We start from the raw sequence: 18,103 nt of genomic DNA, 5'->3' as shown, positions 1-18,103 counted from the left end.
ACAACGTATAGGTCTCTGCAATAAGTCCAAAATTACCCCAGTTTGATTTATTACTAAGCAATAAGACAATCAGTACATTGCTGAGTGATTGGTCTGCATAGCACTAACTCACAATGTTACAAATGAAATTAAAAATACTTCCTAAAAATGAATTAATTCAGCTTGAGCTTTACCAAACTTCATCTGCAAAGGACATGCAAACCCTACTGGAGATGCTGGGAGACATCATCTCTCGCCCCTTTTAAAATGAGGAAATATAAGCTCCCCTTTCTGCTGCTATAAATAGTACGGGTGGAGTGGGGAGGGATAGAATCTGGCACACAATAGATGAGGATGACCCAATATCCCAGACCTGAACAACCTTAAAGATTGGGAAGTTTAGGTCTAGAGCCAGAGTCAAAGTTTGCGGGTTGGGCTTGTATCTAGAATATGATTACTGAAGGATTAATACCTCCATTTGTTTCCACAACCAAAAGTTGCCACGGTTCTTTATAAGTGAAGTTACTACTGTATCATTTTGATTTTAGCAAATACCAAGTATAACTGCTGATATCTCCCGGGTCACAATGTATTGCAGTATATGGCATACATAAGGGGCAAAGGGCCTGACTGTACTGCCATGCTAGCCAAACATGTCCATGGGATCAGAGTTTGCTGGATGCTACCACAACCTCTGGAATCTAGTAAGACTCCAGAGATGCAGTAGTTCTCTGTGCCTGCTTCCCCCTCATCCATCCGTCTAACACGTGCACAACACAGGGCAGAATCTTAGGGCACGGCTACACTAGAAAGTTTACAACGGCACAGCTGCACCGCTGTAAGCTCTGTAATATAGCTGCTCTAAGCCAACAGGAGAGAGCTACTCCAGTCGCTGTGAGCAACAGAAGCTCTTCCACCAACATAACACTGAGATCGGTATAACTTATGTCACTTGGGGTAATTTATTCACCCCCCGAGCGACATAAGTTATATCAACATAACCTGTAGTGTAACAAAGCCTTAGCCCTAGACTACACTGGGGGGGAAAGGGGATCGATCTAAGTTACGCAACTTCAGCTAAGTGAATAACATAACTGAAGTCGACGTACTTAGATTGACTTACCATGGTGTCTTCACCTCGGTGAGCCGATTGCTGCCGCTCCCCTGTTGACTCTGCCTGCGCCTCTTGCTGAGCTGGAGTACAGGAGTCGACGGGAGAGCGATTGGGGGTCGATTTATCATGTCTAGACTAAATGCAATAAATTGATCCCCGCTGGATCGATTGCTGCCCAGTGAAGACATACCCTTAGCTTACCTGTGTTATGCTGTTCCAACGCAGGCATCAATAAATGCCAAGCTACAATTTCATACTAAGTCACTAGGTGGCAATGACTGAGAGTTGTAGGGAAATTAAAACAGGGAAGAAGGAGTGAGTGTAGTAGAAAAGTCTGAAATGGCTTCATTACAATAAAGAAATGCTGACGTAGCCTGCTGCCATCTGTCTCTCTTTTGCTAGCCAAGTGGTTGGAAAGCACAGCTTAGACCAAGAGGCAAACTGTAGGATGATTGTCTAGTGTGGTTTTCCTTTCAAAGGCAAGTTGTGATTGTTTTTTAAGACTCACTCTTTTAAGTTTCCCTTTTAGTGTCACTGTACAGTGACCAGGAGAACTTGCCAAAAGTTGTGATTCAGAAACAGGAGCATTTATGCAGCAAAGGAAGAAGAAAAGCAAGAGGAGAGATGAAATAAAAGGAGTAAGAGGATGAGAAGAGAGGTGTCCTAGGCAGGATTGGGGGCAGTTGCATAAAAAGTGATCCAAGATCCAGTTCTCCCCATAGAATTCTTCCTAGGCCAACACGCTTCCAGCCCTCAATTTTTCCATATATTTTACTGTATCAGGAAACAATCAAACCACAGTAGGCAATTCCTCCAATCTCATGTCTAGAATATGTGAAAAGCATTAGGTAGTAGGTTAGTACTGCTTTTAAAAATGCTATAACTCATTACAATAGTTGTACTATCCTGTGCTTGAACTTAATATGTTATTGGAACAGATGGTTGGGTTCTAGTTTAAACCAATAAGCCAATCAAAATAAATGAGTTTGCCAGTGATTCTTTACTATAATTGGGGCCACTACACTTCCAAGGCCTTTCTTGGCCATTTTCTATAGCTTTTTGACTGATTCTGTGGCACTTTTTGTTTTTACAGTTTACCAAGTCATGCTTGGCCCTTTAAAGAACAGATAGGAGGCACGATCCCTGTCCCCGGAGAACTTGCAGTCTAATTTTAGACATGACATAATGCATGAGGGAAGTAAATGAACAAAATAGGGAAAGGGGTGACAAAGTGGGGCTTAAAACATAGGCAATCTGAGATGTGCTGGTACACGCATTCTGCTAAATGTGTGTGTGTAATAGTTGAGATTTTCAGAGCTGAATTGGCCACATAACTGTCACTGGTTTTAATGGGAGCTGTATAGCTAAATCCCCTAGTGAGCTGTAGAAATATCTAATTCTATGTGAGATGTGAATTAACTTACATTTTGTAGGTTCATGGATTCATAAACTATAAGGCCAGAAAGAACCATTGTGATTATCTAGTCTGTCCTCCTGAATAGGACTGAATTAATTCCTGTTTGAACACAAACATATATTTTAGAAAAATATTCTATCTTGATCTAAAGATTTCCAGCGATGGGAAATCCACCACCTTTGGTAAATTGTTCCAATGGTTAATTTCTCTCTCTCAAAAATTCACATCTTAATTTGTAGTCTGAATTTCTCTCACTTCAACTTCCTGACATTGGATCTTGTTCTATCTTTGCTAGATTGAAGAGCTGTCTGTTACAAAATTTATTTTCCTCAGGTAGGTGTTATAGACCATGATCAAGTCACTCCTTACCCGCCACTTTGTTAAGCTAAACAGATTGAGCTGCTTGAGTCCTTCACTGTTAGGCAAGTTTTTCCAATCTTTTATTCATTCCCATAGCTCACTGTGAATCCTCTCCAGTTTATCAACATCCTTCTTGAATAGTGGACCCCAGAACTGGACACAATATTCAAGTAGTGGTTGCACCAGTGCCAAATACAGAGGTAAAATACCTCCCTACTCCTACTCAGTATTCCCCTTATTATACATCCAAGGATCACATTAGCCCTTTTGGCCACAGTATCACAGTGGGAGCTCATGTTCAGCTGATTATTCACCCTGACACCCCCTGTCCCCCAGTCCTTTTCAGAGTTTCTGCTTCCCAGGGCAGACTCCCCCATACTGTAAGTATGGTGTCACGGTCCGGTCAGGTTTTAGGGGTGCAATCCAAATTGGTGAGGGGTTGTACCACTGCCTGCCTCATAACCCTGGGTGTCTCACAATGCTTTGCTGTTGTAGCTCCCAAGCTGGGCTTCTCACAACCAGCCTGCCAGCACACAGGTCACACCCGCAGCGTCTGTGTAAAGCTGCAGCCGTAGCCCAGCAGCTCTCTCCCCAGCAGCCTGCGTGCAACAAACCAGTCACACTTTGGCTTTAGCCTTAGTTACAACCAACAGGGTGACCACAACACACACCCAGTCCCAAATCTCCTGCAAACCGTGTGCCCTAAAGTGTCCAGCCCTCTCCTGGACAACTCAGAGACATACTAAGATTTGTTGCTCCTGTAAAGAGACAAAACTGCATCACAGCTGAATTGGGGGTGAATACACCCTTCCCTTTAAACACACCACAGAGTTGGTTTATGGTAAAAATGAAAAAATGTATTAACCAAATATACATAGGATTAAATGAGTTCAAGTATGAGGAGTGAAGCTAGAAAGTTACAAGTAAAGCAAAACAAAATACACTTAGTCTAAAACAATCTAGCACGGTGCAGGCTTTGTTCAAGATGGTTTCTCTTACCAATCATTCTTCTCCCCAGTCCTGGCTGACTTTCCCTTAGTCAGGACCTTCCACAGAAGTACAAGGTCCTGGCTTCCCTTTTCGTCATAGGTTAAAGATCTTTGCCTAAGCAAGTTTCTCACCAATATTCAACCCTGCTTGGGTGAAGGGCCCATCTTTCTCAGATTGCAACAGCTCTGGCCTCCTGTGTCTGTCTAGTAACGGATGCCAAAGATGGCATCAGTCCTTGCTTATATCTCCCAAATTTCAGTGACTTTGCTTCAGGAGGCAGGAAGCCTTCCTGGTGTTCTCAGCTTGCTGTGTCCACCAGGAAGGTGGCCTCATGCAGTTCTTCCATTTCTGTGGGCTTCCCATCACCCTGTATGTAAATGGAGCTTCTATTGGTTTGATTCCACCATGCTTAATTCACGTAAGAGACAAGTAAATAGCTGCTCCCACCCCTCCTGTCCAGGTAGGAACTGGCCCTTCCTTAATGAGTATTCATAATTCTTCCTCTGGTGTTCATACATTTCACAGCGATAGTAATCACCAGTGTGTCACTAGCTTTGAGAAAAGACCTCATTCTATACGCTTTGAATACAATATTACTGTATTATAAATCAGGTGATTCAGTTGCTTGTCACTTGAGCTTCAGCCCCGTCTTTAGAGACCAGTAAACCGTTTAAATGGGTTCTGTAAAGTAAAACCCAAACTAAGCTTCTATCTCCTCCTGGGTGTAGACACCGTGCTGTCTTCAGGGCCGTCCCTAGGGGGTGCAAGGCCTGGGACATAGGCACCCAGTTTCTAATCTTCCAGGGGGTGCTGCCCAGCCCCACCCCCATTCCACCTCTTCCACCAAGGCTCCATCCCCGCCCCACCTCTTCCCCACCCAGTTCCATCTCCTCCCCCGAGTGCGCTGCACCCTGGCCCCTTTCCCTACCCCCCCCCCATGCCTCCTGATGCCACAAAACATCTGAGCTGCAGCAGGCAGTAAGCAGTGAGAAGGAGGGGGAGGTGCTGATTGGTAGGGCCTGCTGGCAGGCAGGAAGCACTGTGGGGAGGAGAGGGGGAGGTTCTGGTAGAGGCGCTTCTCCCCCTCCGCCTGCCACTCACCTCGCCATTCGCCTCCTCACCCCGCTCGCACACTTGCCTCCCATCTCACATCCCTGCTCATGGGGCCCCACAAAGCTCGGGGCCTGGGGTGGTAGCCCCAATTCATCATAGAAATCCTCTGGCTGTCTTCTCCCCCTCTTGTTAGTGTGACATTTGCCTCCACTCCCTTGTTACCTTGATGTCTGTTTACTGCTTATATGTAAATAGAGGTAAACACACATTCCTTTGTTTAGGATTGTCATGGTATAATTCCCCACTCTGAACCTTAGCGTCCAAAAGATGGGGTACCAGTCTGAATTCCTCTAAGCTCAATTACCAGCTTAGAACCTGTAGCGCTGCCACCAAGCAGGAATTCCAGTGCCTGGTACACTCCGGTCCCCCTAAAACCTTGTAAACCCTTTCCCTCACTGTTGCCTCTCCCAGGCTCCCCTCCCTGGGTTACCCTGGAAGATCACTGTGATTCAAACTCCTTGAATCTTAAAACAGAGAGGAAAATGCACCTTCCCCCCTCCTTCTCTCTTCCCCTCCCAGATTCTCTCTGAGAGAGACAGTAATCCTAACACAGAGAGAAATTAGCCTCTCTCTCCCCCTTCCCTCCTTTCTCCCCACCAATTCCCTGGTGAATCCAGACCCCGTCCCCTGGGGTCTCACACCAGAATAAAAAAACAATCAGGTTCTTAAACAAGAAACTTTAATTAAAGAGAGAAAAACAGTAAAAATTATCTTTGTGAATTTAAAATGGAATAGGTACAGGGTCTTTAAGCTATAGACACTGGGAATACCCTCCCAGCCTAAGTATTCAAGTACAAATTAAAATCCTTTCAGCAAAATATACATTTGAACTCCTTCCAACCAAATACACATTTGCAAATAAAGAAAACAAACATAAGCCTAACTCGCTTTATCTACTTAGTACTCACTATTCCGAACTTATAAGAGCCTGTATCGGAGAGATTGGAGAGAAACCTGGTTGCACGTCTGGTCACTCTCAGAACCCAAAGTGAACAACAACCAAAAACTAACAGCACACACACAAACTTCCCTCCCTCAAGATTTGAAAGTATCCTGTCCCCTGATTGGTCCTCTGGTCAGGTGGCAGCCTGGCTCACTGATCTTGTTAACCCTTTGCAGGCAAAAGAGACATGAAGTACTCCTGTTCTATTAACCCTTACTTATCTGTTTATGACAAGGATAGACCTGTTTCACAATTCCCTTGACATACCCAGTTTACACACACTTTAGTTATAATTCCAGCATACGTTCATAACCTTAATGTCCATTATGTACATACATCACACATTAATATTAATGATCAATGAGTTATTCATTTTCAAAGAATACCTCACAAGGCATATTTTGTGCAAAGATTAGTACAGTAGTGTATGAGATGTGACTGCAGCGTCACATATGGTCTGCTTTCTTTGTTACTATATGTATAACTTTACAGTTGGCCATATTGTTTGCTTGCACCCAGTTTACCAAACAATCCAGACTGTTCTGTATCAGTGACCTGTCCTCTTCATTAGTTACCACTCCTCCTAATCTTTGGGTCATATGCAAACTTTATCAGTGATGATGATGTATTTTCTTCCAGATCATTGATAAAAATGTAAAATAGTGTAGGGCCAAGAACCCTGCTGGAAATACCACCACCCCTGAGGGTGATTGCTTGTTTGCAATTACATTTTAATACCTGTCAGCCAGTTTTTAATCCATTCAGTGGGTGCCATGTTGCTTTTGTATCCATCTAGTGTCTTAATCAAAATATTGGGCAGTACTAAGACAGATGTCTTAACAGAGAAGTCTATTTCGGCAATATATTACTTTTATCAACCATATTTGTAATCTAATTTAAAAAAATCAAGTTAGTTTGACAGGATCTGTTCTCCATAAACCCATGTTTACTGTGAAATGCTAAGAGCACATATAAGAAGGAAACGCATGGTGGCTTAGTGAATATGGGTCTTCTGTGCATATGGGATAGCCAGGAAGAAGGCATGGAGGTGACAGTCGGAAAAGGAATAAAATGAGGTGTCAAGGCTAGCATTACTGGGAGGGTGAGAGGAGGGAGTCCTGAGGGAGACAAGGTCAGAGATGTGGGCATCCCAGATACAGTGAAGCCAGAAACAAATTATACAGCCATAAAATTATGGATTGCAACAGGCCCTGAATATAATAATTACCGGTAGTTCTTTGTGAGCCTGAAACACTTTAGAATGAATGAGAACATCAGAAAGTGTTTCTTTTACTAATAAACAGTTCATAATAGCAGAATTCTATCTACAGGAGCTAAGGTGCTGAGCACCCAAACCACTTGGGCCTGAGCCCTATAAGGTTTCAGAGCCAGGTCTTACTCAGCCCTTCTACAGGCAAAACTCAGAGAGGGTGAGGCTGGGTAGGCCAGTGGACCTGGCTGTGTTCAATTCCTGGCTTTGTTACAGCCTTCCAGAGAAACTTGGGTGAGTTACTTACTCTCTGTAAAACAGCAATAGTAATCTTTCCTTTTTCCCACCCTTTGTTTGTCTTGTCTATTAAAATTGTAAAGGCTTTGGGGCAGGGCTTTGTTGTGTTTCTACAATTCCTAGCATAATGGGGCCCCAATCTCTGCTTGGGTCTCTCTGCACTACTGTAATACAAAGAATGAGAGGTTTTGCCTGAGTGAGGACTGCAGGATTTGCCCATATAAAATGCCCATTAAAAGAGTACATCGCCCATGGATAGTGCTGTGGGATGTGAGGCTCTCTAAACTTATTAAATAGATCTATTTTATAGAATGCTTACAATTTTCCATTTAACCTGATCATTGTGCACATAAGCCTGCTTTAATACATATGCATTTACTGGTCTGTGTTGGTTCAAATATTTATTTTAGAAGCAGAGCTTTTTTAATATATTCTATTCTTTGGGCCCAAAATTCCTATTGATTTCAATAGGGGAGTGAGAAGAACACATATGTCTGCATTCGTTGACTGCCAGCATCGTATTGCTGTTGGTCTGGTACAACCTGCGAGCAGCAGGAGGCTACTGAGCAAGGGCACATGAGAGCTGCACAAAAGATTGCTGAATAAAACCCTGTAACAAACAAAAAAAATAACCAAATGGGAAGACTGTACAGCATAAGGATTTGAAATGAATTTCAGCCAATGTATACTGTGTGCGTCGCATTACAATTAAAGAACACATACAGCTGAGTGGAAAGCCCACTAATTATTTTATATACTGCGCCAGAATTGTGCATGGCCCTTTATAGACAAATAACATTAATGCTACCTACCCTGAGAAACGTACAACACCGAAGGATGTATGATAAAAGGAAAAGGCGTTATTTAATAAGTCTGATGTGCAGCATTGTCTACAGGCCTGTTTTTGCACTGTAGCCTGTTTAAACGAATTCCTAGGAGGAGAAAAAATATTAAACATACTTGATCGTGTTCATTTAAATTGGAGTGGGGCAAAGATGTCGTGGAAAGCATTTTTCTGTATTTTAATAGGTTCCTTTAAGCCTCCTTTACAAGGATGAGTTAAGTGATCTCGTTGTCATGTCATTATCACATTTTGAAGTTAAACAGCTACATGATCTATGAACTCTCATTGCACGCTTAATTGCGTTTTTCCCCTATTCTTGAAATACATTATATTTCTTTGGCAGTCCGCCAGGAGCAATGACTGCTTTTGTGACAGCGACATTGCCAGTGGTGTAAAAATCTATGCATCTGTCAGGTTTCCCCATGTGAAACATAATTGCTTAATTTCCATTTGAAAGTACATCCCTGACATTAGAACAACGTAGACGCACCAAGGATAATAATGATTTCCTGACACCTACAATGGGGCATAATGTGGTAATAAATATGTGTGCAAAATGAATGCTCTGTGCACAGAGGGAGCAGGTCTGAATTTACAGCTGCAGATGAAGTGTTCCTCAGGAAAAAAAAAAATAAAAAGAACGAAACCAACAGATTAGCATCAATGTGAGTCTATGTCAGCCAGATGGCTTGCTGTGGAAAAAGAGCTTCCCTGCTTTATTCCAGTAACCCTGCCTAACAGGCTGAATGTCTGAGATGAGAGGGGAAAAAATGAGCTCATTCAGCTGGTTTTTTTGTTTTGTTTTTTTGCCTATGTACAGCTTAAGCTGAAGCGAAGGAGGCAGCTTGAAACGAATACAGAAGTTGTACCTGAACAATGATGTGTTAGACTGTATTCATAATTCAGTGGCAAGGACCAGGAGAGCTCAAAGTCAGGCGTTCAAACATTCAGACAGGATAACATAAAAGCAGTGACAGTAAAGGTGGAGAAAACCCCTGTGAAAGTGCTAAGTCAACATTGTGCTGCAGGATTTAATGCTGAAGGCCATATCTTGGGGAGATTGGAGTGTTTAGAAATCTATATTCCTAGAGGGGAAGATATTGAGGAAATTTGTGTCCAAAAATAAGCCCATGTTTTCAAAACTGGCTGCCAAAAGTTAGGGTTCTAAATTCATAGCGGCAAAGAATGTTGGTCTTGTAATTACAGCCCTGCCTGAGATTCAGGTAGTCTGAGTTCAATAGCTGTCCTCCACAGACATCCTGTGTGCATTTGAGCAAGCCACCAAACACCTGTCTGCCTCAAATCCTCACCTATAAACAATAATAATTTCTTTCTCCCACCTTTCTCGATCTTGTCTATTTAGACCATATGCTCTTCAGAGCAGGGATGGACTCTTACTGTATGTTTGTATAGCACCTTGAACAATGGGGCCTTGGGCTCTGTTGGCGCCGTAACATGCTACTGTCATGCAAATAATTTTTCGACAAGTTAATACAATTAGCCTGATTTCCAAGGTGCTTGGTGCCTGCTCCCATTGATTGCAGAGAGATCTGAGGTTGCTCAGCAGGTCTGAAAATCAGTTTATAATGAGGTGAATAAAGGTATGCACCCATTTTTTAAAAGTGTGGTCATAGTGTCCAGCTCTCTAAAGAGAGGTGAGAACAGAATACTGTATTTACAGTAACACCTTGCTAGTCAAGTATGAGTTCAATACATTTCTGATAAGGCAGTTACTTAACCAGACAGCTGCTTTGCATAACAGGGATGAAGGCCTAGAATTTCTGGATTCCAGTGGGAACGAAGCACACCTTGGGAGCTGTGACGAGCGCTCTTCTGAAGAAAGGCTGCAGAAGTAATCAGAGTGACTGCTACACACTGTCTGGCTGTTAGATACAATGAGTAGGAGAGAGTCTTTTTGTTCTCAGTAAGAGAGTGGGTCAAGGCCTCTATCTAGGATGGAGCTTGGTGCAGTTGGCAAGAGTTGGGTGGTTGTTTATTCTGCACCCAATGAGGATGCCTTGGAACATGAAGGGACAGATGAGGACCCCTAGTTGCTTGGATGTTTACCTTAGATTTGGTTTTATGTAGATGCTAATGCTAAATGTGCTTAGAGTATCCACCCCTTCATTCTCTTCCTGTCTTTGGCAGTGAGTGAATGTCTGTCATGTGAATGTCTACAAGAAATTACCGTTTTAATGACCTGTTTGCTTCAATTAAGGCTGAGCTATTATCTTTCCAAAGAGGGGAGCATTTAAGGGGCCAGCTGAAATGCAATGTGTGTGGATTTGGAAAGGCTGTGTGTTGAATCTGTGACATTGCAATATTTCAGTCATCACATTTCTAACTCAGGTTCATGCATCATTTGCTATGAAAGTTTTGAGATTTTAATCAGTGTTTGAAGAGTAAATTGATATAGTCTAATCATTTCGAATCTCTGGCAAACTACCAAAGTGTATTATGTTAAGTGTATGTTATGTATTATACAAGCTGCTTGCTGAAAATTAATTGAGTATTCCCATGCTAGATAATGTTTCTACGTTCCCTGGAGCCCATCTCTTTGCATGTGAGCGTTTTCCCAAGTGCAGTGCAGATGTCAGAGAAAAGGTGAATATATAACATATGTAAAAGACTGGCTTTGTCACACAGTATAGTATCAAGCTTTCTATCCCTGTTTACTGGCTTGTGTGGTTGTTGATTTGTCTACATAATGTGTATTAGGAAAACTGCTGGACACAAAATGAAATGTATCTTCAAAAGCAGCAAAGTAAAGGCAAGCCTGTGCCACAAGACTATTAAATAAAAACCCAGATGTGTTCACATTCCCGCCTATGAATTATATGGCTTGGCATGTGAATTACCCCATATAAATAACAGAATTAAGTGCTCAGTCAATATAGGTAGACCAGTTGCTATTGTATGGTGTCTTAAAGAGCCAGTTGGTTACCTATGTGACGTTCAGCTTCCCTCTTCTTCCTGAAGTGCACTTGAGACAACTCTCTGGTCAAATGTGTAGAAACATGTTCATTCTCAAGCCTAAGCATAGAGAGAAAAAGTCATTCATTTCCCATGAAGAGAGAACAATTCATGTAATTTGTGTCATTTCCCCCTTTGATTAAAAATATGAGAGGCCTTGACTGACTTGGAGAGGAGGTCAGTTCATCCCTCTTGACCCCAGATAAGGTGAAGCCCAAGGATGACTGTGGGTAGAAATGAGATTTGAAAGGCCCTTGTCCCTTCACAAAAGGGCCATGACTATTTTCAGTGGGTTTAGTATGCTCACTGGCTCAGAGAATTTGATATACAGTAACTTCTCACTTAACGTTGTAGTTAACATTCCTGAAAAATGGGACTTTAAGCGAAACAATGTTAAGCGAATCCAATTTCCCCATAAGAATTAATGTAAATAGCGGGGGATTAGGTTCCAGGGCCTTAATACTGTACACAGCAATGATGATTGTGAAGCTTGGTTGAGGGGATGGAATCAGAGGGTGGGATGTTTCCCAGGGAACACCTTCCTGCTAAATGATGAAGTAGCAATTGGCTGAGCCCTCAAGGGTTAACTCATTGTTGTTAATGTAGCCTCACACTCTACAAGGCAGTGCGAATGGAGGGAGGGGAGACAGCATGGCAGACAGAGACACACTCTCTGTATGTGTGTGAGAGAGAGATGCACTTTTCCCCTTTAAGTACGCTGACCCCACTCTTAAGTACGCTGCCTTGTTAAGTTAATCAGCAAGCTGCTGCCAGGAAGCTCCCTCCATCCTGAGCCCTGTCGTGTGTGTCCCCCCTCCCCCCGCTCTATGGAGCTGGGGTAAGCGGGGTGCAGGATCGGGGGGAGGGGGACACCTTGACATTAGCCCCCTTCTCCGCCTCTTCCCTCCACACCGCAAGCAGGAGGCTCGGGGAGCAACTCCAAGGCAGAGAGCAGGCGCAGCACATGACAGTCGGGGGAGGGACAGCTGAACTGCTGGCAATTGGTAGCCTGCTGGGCAGCTGCAGCTTAGGAGAGCGAGGAGCTGAGAGGGGGAGCTGGTAGGGCGGCTGCCGGTCCACCCTGGTTCCAAGTCCCCACCAGCTAGCTCCAATGGGCTGCTCCTCCTGCAAGCAGTGGACAAAGCAGGTAGCTGCCAAACTACTCATAGACTCATAGACTCTAGGACTGGAAGGGACCTCGAGAGGTCATCGAGTCCAGTCCCCTGCCCTCCTAGCAGGACCAAATACTGTCTAGACCATCCCTAATAGACATTTATCTAATCTACTCTTAAATATCTCCAGAGATGGAGATTCCACAACTTCCCTAGGCAATCTATTCCAGTGTTTAACTACCCTGACAGTTAAGAACTTTTTCCTAATGTCCAACCTAAATCTCCCTTGCTGCAGTTTAAGCCCATTGCTTCTTGTGAAGCTCCCTACGTTAGAAGGGAGCATTGCACAACTTTAAACGAGCATGTTCCCTAATTGATCAGCAACGTAACAACGAAACACCATTAACTGGAATGACTTTAAGTGAGGAGTTACTGTAATAGGAAAATGGATTCGTTACAGTGCAGCTTTCATCCCAGCTCTTTTATATGTGGCAGCAGTAATATGTTGCAAGACAACTTCTGATCATTTGACACCTTTCATTAGGATGTTGAGTATAAACAATAAAAAATTAAATACTCTTGAGCTTCCCTGCCAATGTGGTTTTTCAAGCCTCCTCCTCTAGGGCAATGGTCCTCAAACTTTTCACAGTCAAGCCTCCCCTTACCCTGTTTGTGTCCCGCCACCCGGAGCCGGGCTGAGAGTGGGGCCAGGGCTCAGGTGTGGGGGCATGGACAGAGGTAAGGGGCTGAGGCTGGGGCCACAGCTGGGGTGGGCCTGGGGTCGGGACCGGGAAGGGGCCTGCAGCTAGGGGCCGAGGCTGGGAGCAGAAGCCACAGTTGAGCCACAGTGGGGGACCAAAGCTGGGGATGGGGTTCGTGTTGGGGTTGGGTCCAGGGCCATAGCTGGGGGTGGGGCCAGAGCAGAGTTGGGGGCAGAGTGGGGATGGGTGGCGCTCCCTCCCTGCACCTGTGGAGGCTGGCCCAGGCCCTTTTGGGGGAACTCTGCTCTAGGGGTAAGAAGGTAGTTCAGTCTGTGTTCCCATCAAATGTTTGGACTCTGTGGTGGCAGTACTGGGCCCTGGAATGGGACTGCCAACCCCTTTCACAGGGCCATAGTACAGCCGTTAGAACTTAACTCAGTGGTTCTCAAACTTTTGTACCGGTGCCCCCTTTCACACAGCAAGCCTCTGAGTGTGACCCTCCCTCCTATAAATTAAAAACATTTTTTGTATATTTAACACCATTATGAATGCTGGAAACAAAGCAGGGTTTGGGGTGGAGGCTGACAGCTCGTGACCCCCCTATGTAATAACCTCGTGACCCCCAGTTTGAGAACCCCTGACTTAACTGTCACGCACTTCCTATATGGGAGGTACCTACTGGAATCTCTTACCTAGTGGTGAATGCTTGTGTTTCATGAACATTTCCCAGAGCCGGAACTGGGGGAAGGGAGCTTAGAAAGAAGGGGACTTTCATTTTAGACTGATATGCCAGAATAGGGAATTTTGGGAGCCTGGAGACCCAGCTCTCCCACTCACTTAATCACTGTGTGGCCTTAGGTGAATCATTTCACCTTTCTACTCATTTGCTCTTATGTTAATTAGAGATAATTATCTGCATTGGGAGCTCTCACCATGAAAGATGCTGTATTATGTCACCGTGCAACCAACTCACCACCAGCTGTTCGTAGGGACAGAACCTGGGAACACCAGCAGCAAAAGCACAAGCAACCAGTGCTTAGCTAATGGGCTTAACTCTGCTAGCCTACAGTAGCAAACTCAGGCTCTTACCCTCCATCTGAGCCAGCCACTAGAGGGAAATACGAGCACACACTTAACTAATGAGTTATATATCAGCAGATGTCTGAGCTGCTCAGGAATCTGAAGACTGCCACTTTGTCATGAACTTACCATGTTATCATCAAGTGGAGATAGAAGCCATGACCTCAGTCCCTGTTATTTGAGCTAAAGGAATAAACACCCATAGAAGTAAGTAGCAACTTTTTAGTCTCTATATGTGCCAGCCACTAGAGGGAGACATGATCACAGATACTTAGCCAGCACCTTACACCAATTATTACTGGGTCTCAGAATCACTGAGCTTCAGTTCTAACATAATTTCAATGCTAGAACCCAAGAAGTTTGGGTCAGTATTACCTCTGTGCCTTGAGGATAATGCAAAGGATTTGATTTGTGTAAGTATTCAGGTAGGTTATGAATTCTGTCAAACAATTTGGTACGTGTTAATATTACAAAATACTATTTGACTAAATTAGCTACTCAGTCTTATTGACAAGCCAAGCAACCAGAGCTCTATCTTCATTTAAGGTGCAGTTGCTGTGTCCTAAGTAATATCACATTTTTATATTAAGAGCCAACTGGGGAGGACACATACAGTATTAGATTACTTTTTAATAAGGAACAAAAGCTCATCTGTTTCCTTGAAAGCAATGCACTGAATTTACCTTTCTTATTACAGTACTGGATTGCTTAACATCAGGAATGAAACTTTATTATCTTTCATTACAGTGCTTGATAACAATGTTGTAAATTTTATTGTTCCTTATTTTCCTTTTATTACAACAAAACACAAAACCTAGATTGTGCATTGCCGTCGCTAAAGTGCTGTGTCCTCGTCTGATCTGAAAGCTGCTGTTCTGCATCCCCCTTTGTATGCTCTCCATTACACAGCCTGGCTTCAGCCTCTGACAAAGAACAAAAAGAGGTGTGAAAAAAAAATAAGTGAAATCGCCAAGGAGTCCCCCGCGGTGAACAGAGCCAGCTTTTTAGCAATCCCAGGAGGAAACACTGACAAAATTGCTGATACCCTTTCTTAGACGCTGGCTTTGTCCCATGAGAGCAGATATTCTCACAGGCAAGCTGATGCATTTGGGTCTGCTTTATCTGACAGAGCAGCTATTTTGTTTCTAAACTTCTATTGTCACTTGACATGTATCGAGTTCTGTATTTCTGTGTAACAAAAGCAACAACAAGAGCTAAAACCTCTAAGTCAAAGTGTGCTAGAAACCCACTCAACTAACTGGTGGAGAGATGGGGAACAGAAAAGAGAAATGGAATATATCCAGAGTTATGGAATCAGCATGAGGTGGCTAGCAGGAGAGCACAGGATAACAGGGAGCTGGAGGAGGGTAAAGTCCCTAAGACATGCATTGTACCACTCAACACCCACCCTTCCAGCAGTTTAAAAGCAGTGATTCTGGCCTAGGAAGTTATGTTCTAGGAACATGGCGGCTACTTGTCAATCCGTTTATCATAGGGTTTTATACTGCAGACTGCCACCATAATGTGGGAGCACCTTCCACATAACTCTGATAATAGCAGTGGCGTCCTTAGTAGAGGCCTTCGTGGCTCAGAAAGAGAATTGGAGGGTTGAAGTGAGGAGAAAACAAAGATTCATAGAGCTCCATCTGGGAGGAAGAATTCCCTTGCATTTCAACGTGAGGATGCTGAAATGCAAATGGCTATGAACATAGTGGCTGCAAGGTAAATTCATATAGCATCGCTAAAAGCTGTACTGCTGATTAGAGACATCCCCTATGATCTGACCGCGGAAGGCTCTGTCTGCACAAAGTGCAGTAACGTGACTGCTTTAACAGCCGGACTTTAGCATCATCGGGGTACGAATAAAGTTGTAGATAAAACTGGTTATAACAGTGTTAGGCCAGGCACAGTGGATAAGGCCAAATCAGGTTCTTGAAGCTGCTTTAACTTGGGTTGAGATTGGAGTAGAACATGCTTTAACACAGTTTAATACTGCTCAAACCCTCTGATGATCTGGGTTAGATACAATAATTGTATTTAAACCTTGCATAAGCTGTAAATCCTGATTGTTTGCCTTGTGTAGGCCAGTCAATGACCCAACTACATTTATGCCTGGATTTTGAAAGGCCTTCTTTAAAATAGTGATTTGCCCCGGGTATGACACTGGTGGACAGCCACTGCGCAGGCACAAACCCTAGTGCAGACAAGCAAAGCCACCGTAAGCTACAAGCTGCATTGGTGCAGTTTACTTCAGTTGCAAGCAGGGGTAAGTTGAACCAGTGCAAGTCCCTAGGTGTTTTCAGTGGTGTAGCCGCCTCATTACAAAAGGCTGAAATCCCCAGTGTGGACATGGTTTAAGTCACTAATCACCATGGTGAGCAGAGGAGACAAGACAGCAGACTGTTCTGGATCATCTTTCCCTCTCCTTATGTGAAATAAAGTAGTAGGAGTATTTCGAAATAAATCCTTGATGTACTCACCATATGCAAGGCTGCTGCTGGTGAGCAGCTGCTGGCTGTCAGCATGCTTCATAACAGCAATAGTCTTGCTGACTAGGTTTCCCAGATCATCTGCCTCTACAAGAAGGGGGAGGAAGGAGACCACACATGTGACAATGTGCACTGTTTATATTAGGCATTTGTAGGAAGAGGAGCTTTGAAACAAAGGCCTGAAAGTGCGAAGAGGAGAAGGGAAGACTTTCTGGGCTACATTTTTGAAAACTTTAAACTTACCTGCACTCACAAAAACGGTATGTGCAACGGTCTGGCTGCATTTGTGTGTGCAGTTACAACAGCAATATGTGCAGAGTAGGCACTCAAGTGAGTATGTGCCATAACTTCCCTCCATTTTCTATGCTTTGGCCCTAACTGTAGCCCCAGAATGCATAGCATGTGTAGCCTCTGTTGTTTACCATGTGCTGACTAATGATTGCACACATCTAGTAGGATGCTATAAACTGTGGTCGTTTTCAAGTTCCCAAAGTTCAGAACAATTAGCTCTTGCCAGAAACAGTGTCTTTTCACCTAGTTAGATGTGAACTGGGATCACATTTATTCACTTTTTGGTCACTGATATTCCCATCTGCCAATATTTCACTAGCTAAATAAGACAGTGGCCTAAAACTGCGGCAGGTGATATGTGAACAAATGAATGTGCAAAGAGTTTTGCATCTGGACCAAAGTAGGGTGCCTACTTTCATAGTGTCTTCATTGTGTTTCATTTTTCATGGTTTCCGCAGCACAGAAGCAACTGTTCAACTGATGGGCTTTGCAAAGACAAACAGTCAAGCTTATTTTACAGCTAACTCCACTCCCTTTGGGATCCTTTTTATTTGTCTGTTTGCTCCCTCCCCTGTCCCCAATCCTCTGCTGTAGCTTCAGACTCTGTAATCCCTGTTCCTCACTTTGCCTTGTCTCTATACTCCCCATTTCCCTTTCACACCCTCCCCTTCCTTCGGTCCCTTATTCCTCTGCACCTATTAACTCTCACCTCTGCCCTCACACCATGCACACTTTTATATTCACTTAAAAAACCCAAATGATTAAAAATAACTTGTAACATTTGCCAGCCATCATCTTAATCACTCTGCTTATAGGTTACACCTTTATCCCCAAGTCCGTTGTCTGTCTTGTCTATTCCAAACTCTTCAGGACAGGGACTGTGTTTATAACTTCTCAGTCTTCTAGAGCTAAGGCCTAGATCTAGGTCCATCTTTAACCTCTAGGTATTTGCCATCTGTAACTTCTCTATTTCTCTTATTATTCTTTGCTGCTTGTTTCATGATGAAATTAACTCTTTGTTCCCATCACTATTATAGCATCTAAACGTTATTTTTTAAAAATCACCTTATTATCTCAACTCCAAGTGGCAAGAACCTTAAATCTGAAGTCCTCATTAGCAGCCACACACACACATAGGGAAAAAAAAAGATACCTGGCCATAATGATGTAAATTATTAAATTTTTTTAGG

General features: G+C 43.5%; 1 protein-coding gene across 2 annotated transcripts in view; it reads right to left on the bottom strand.

Annotated features, from left to right (window-relative positions):
* Window positions 1–18,103, bottom strand: part of LOC115652447 (guanylate cyclase soluble subunit beta-2-like) — a 57,191-nt gene that overhangs the window by 6,161 nt on the left and 32,927 nt on the right. The window contains exons 9-11 of one of the 2 annotated variants that reach the window (XM_030564459.1): window positions 16,614–16,709; window positions 14,948–15,056; window positions 11,212–11,300 (exon numbers count right to left, since the gene is read on the bottom strand). In XM_030564459.1, the coding sequence (XP_030420319.1) occupies window positions 11,212–11,300; window positions 14,948–15,056; window positions 16,614–16,709 (294 nt within the window). Of the gene's footprint in view, window positions 1–11,211; window positions 11,301–14,842; window positions 15,057–16,613; window positions 16,710–18,103 lie in introns of those variants that run through there. The other variant, XM_030564463.1, reaches the window with a different exon arrangement.

Source organism: Gopherus evgoodei, chromosome 1 (genome assembly GCF_007399415.2).
Source record: "Gopherus evgoodei ecotype Sinaloan lineage chromosome 1, rGopEvg1_v1.p, whole genome shotgun sequence".
Classification (NCBI taxonomy): Eukaryota; Metazoa; Chordata; order Testudines; family Testudinidae; genus Gopherus; species Gopherus evgoodei.
Note: the sequence above shows the minus strand (reverse complement) of the source record. Positions and strands in the feature narration are given on the sequence as shown.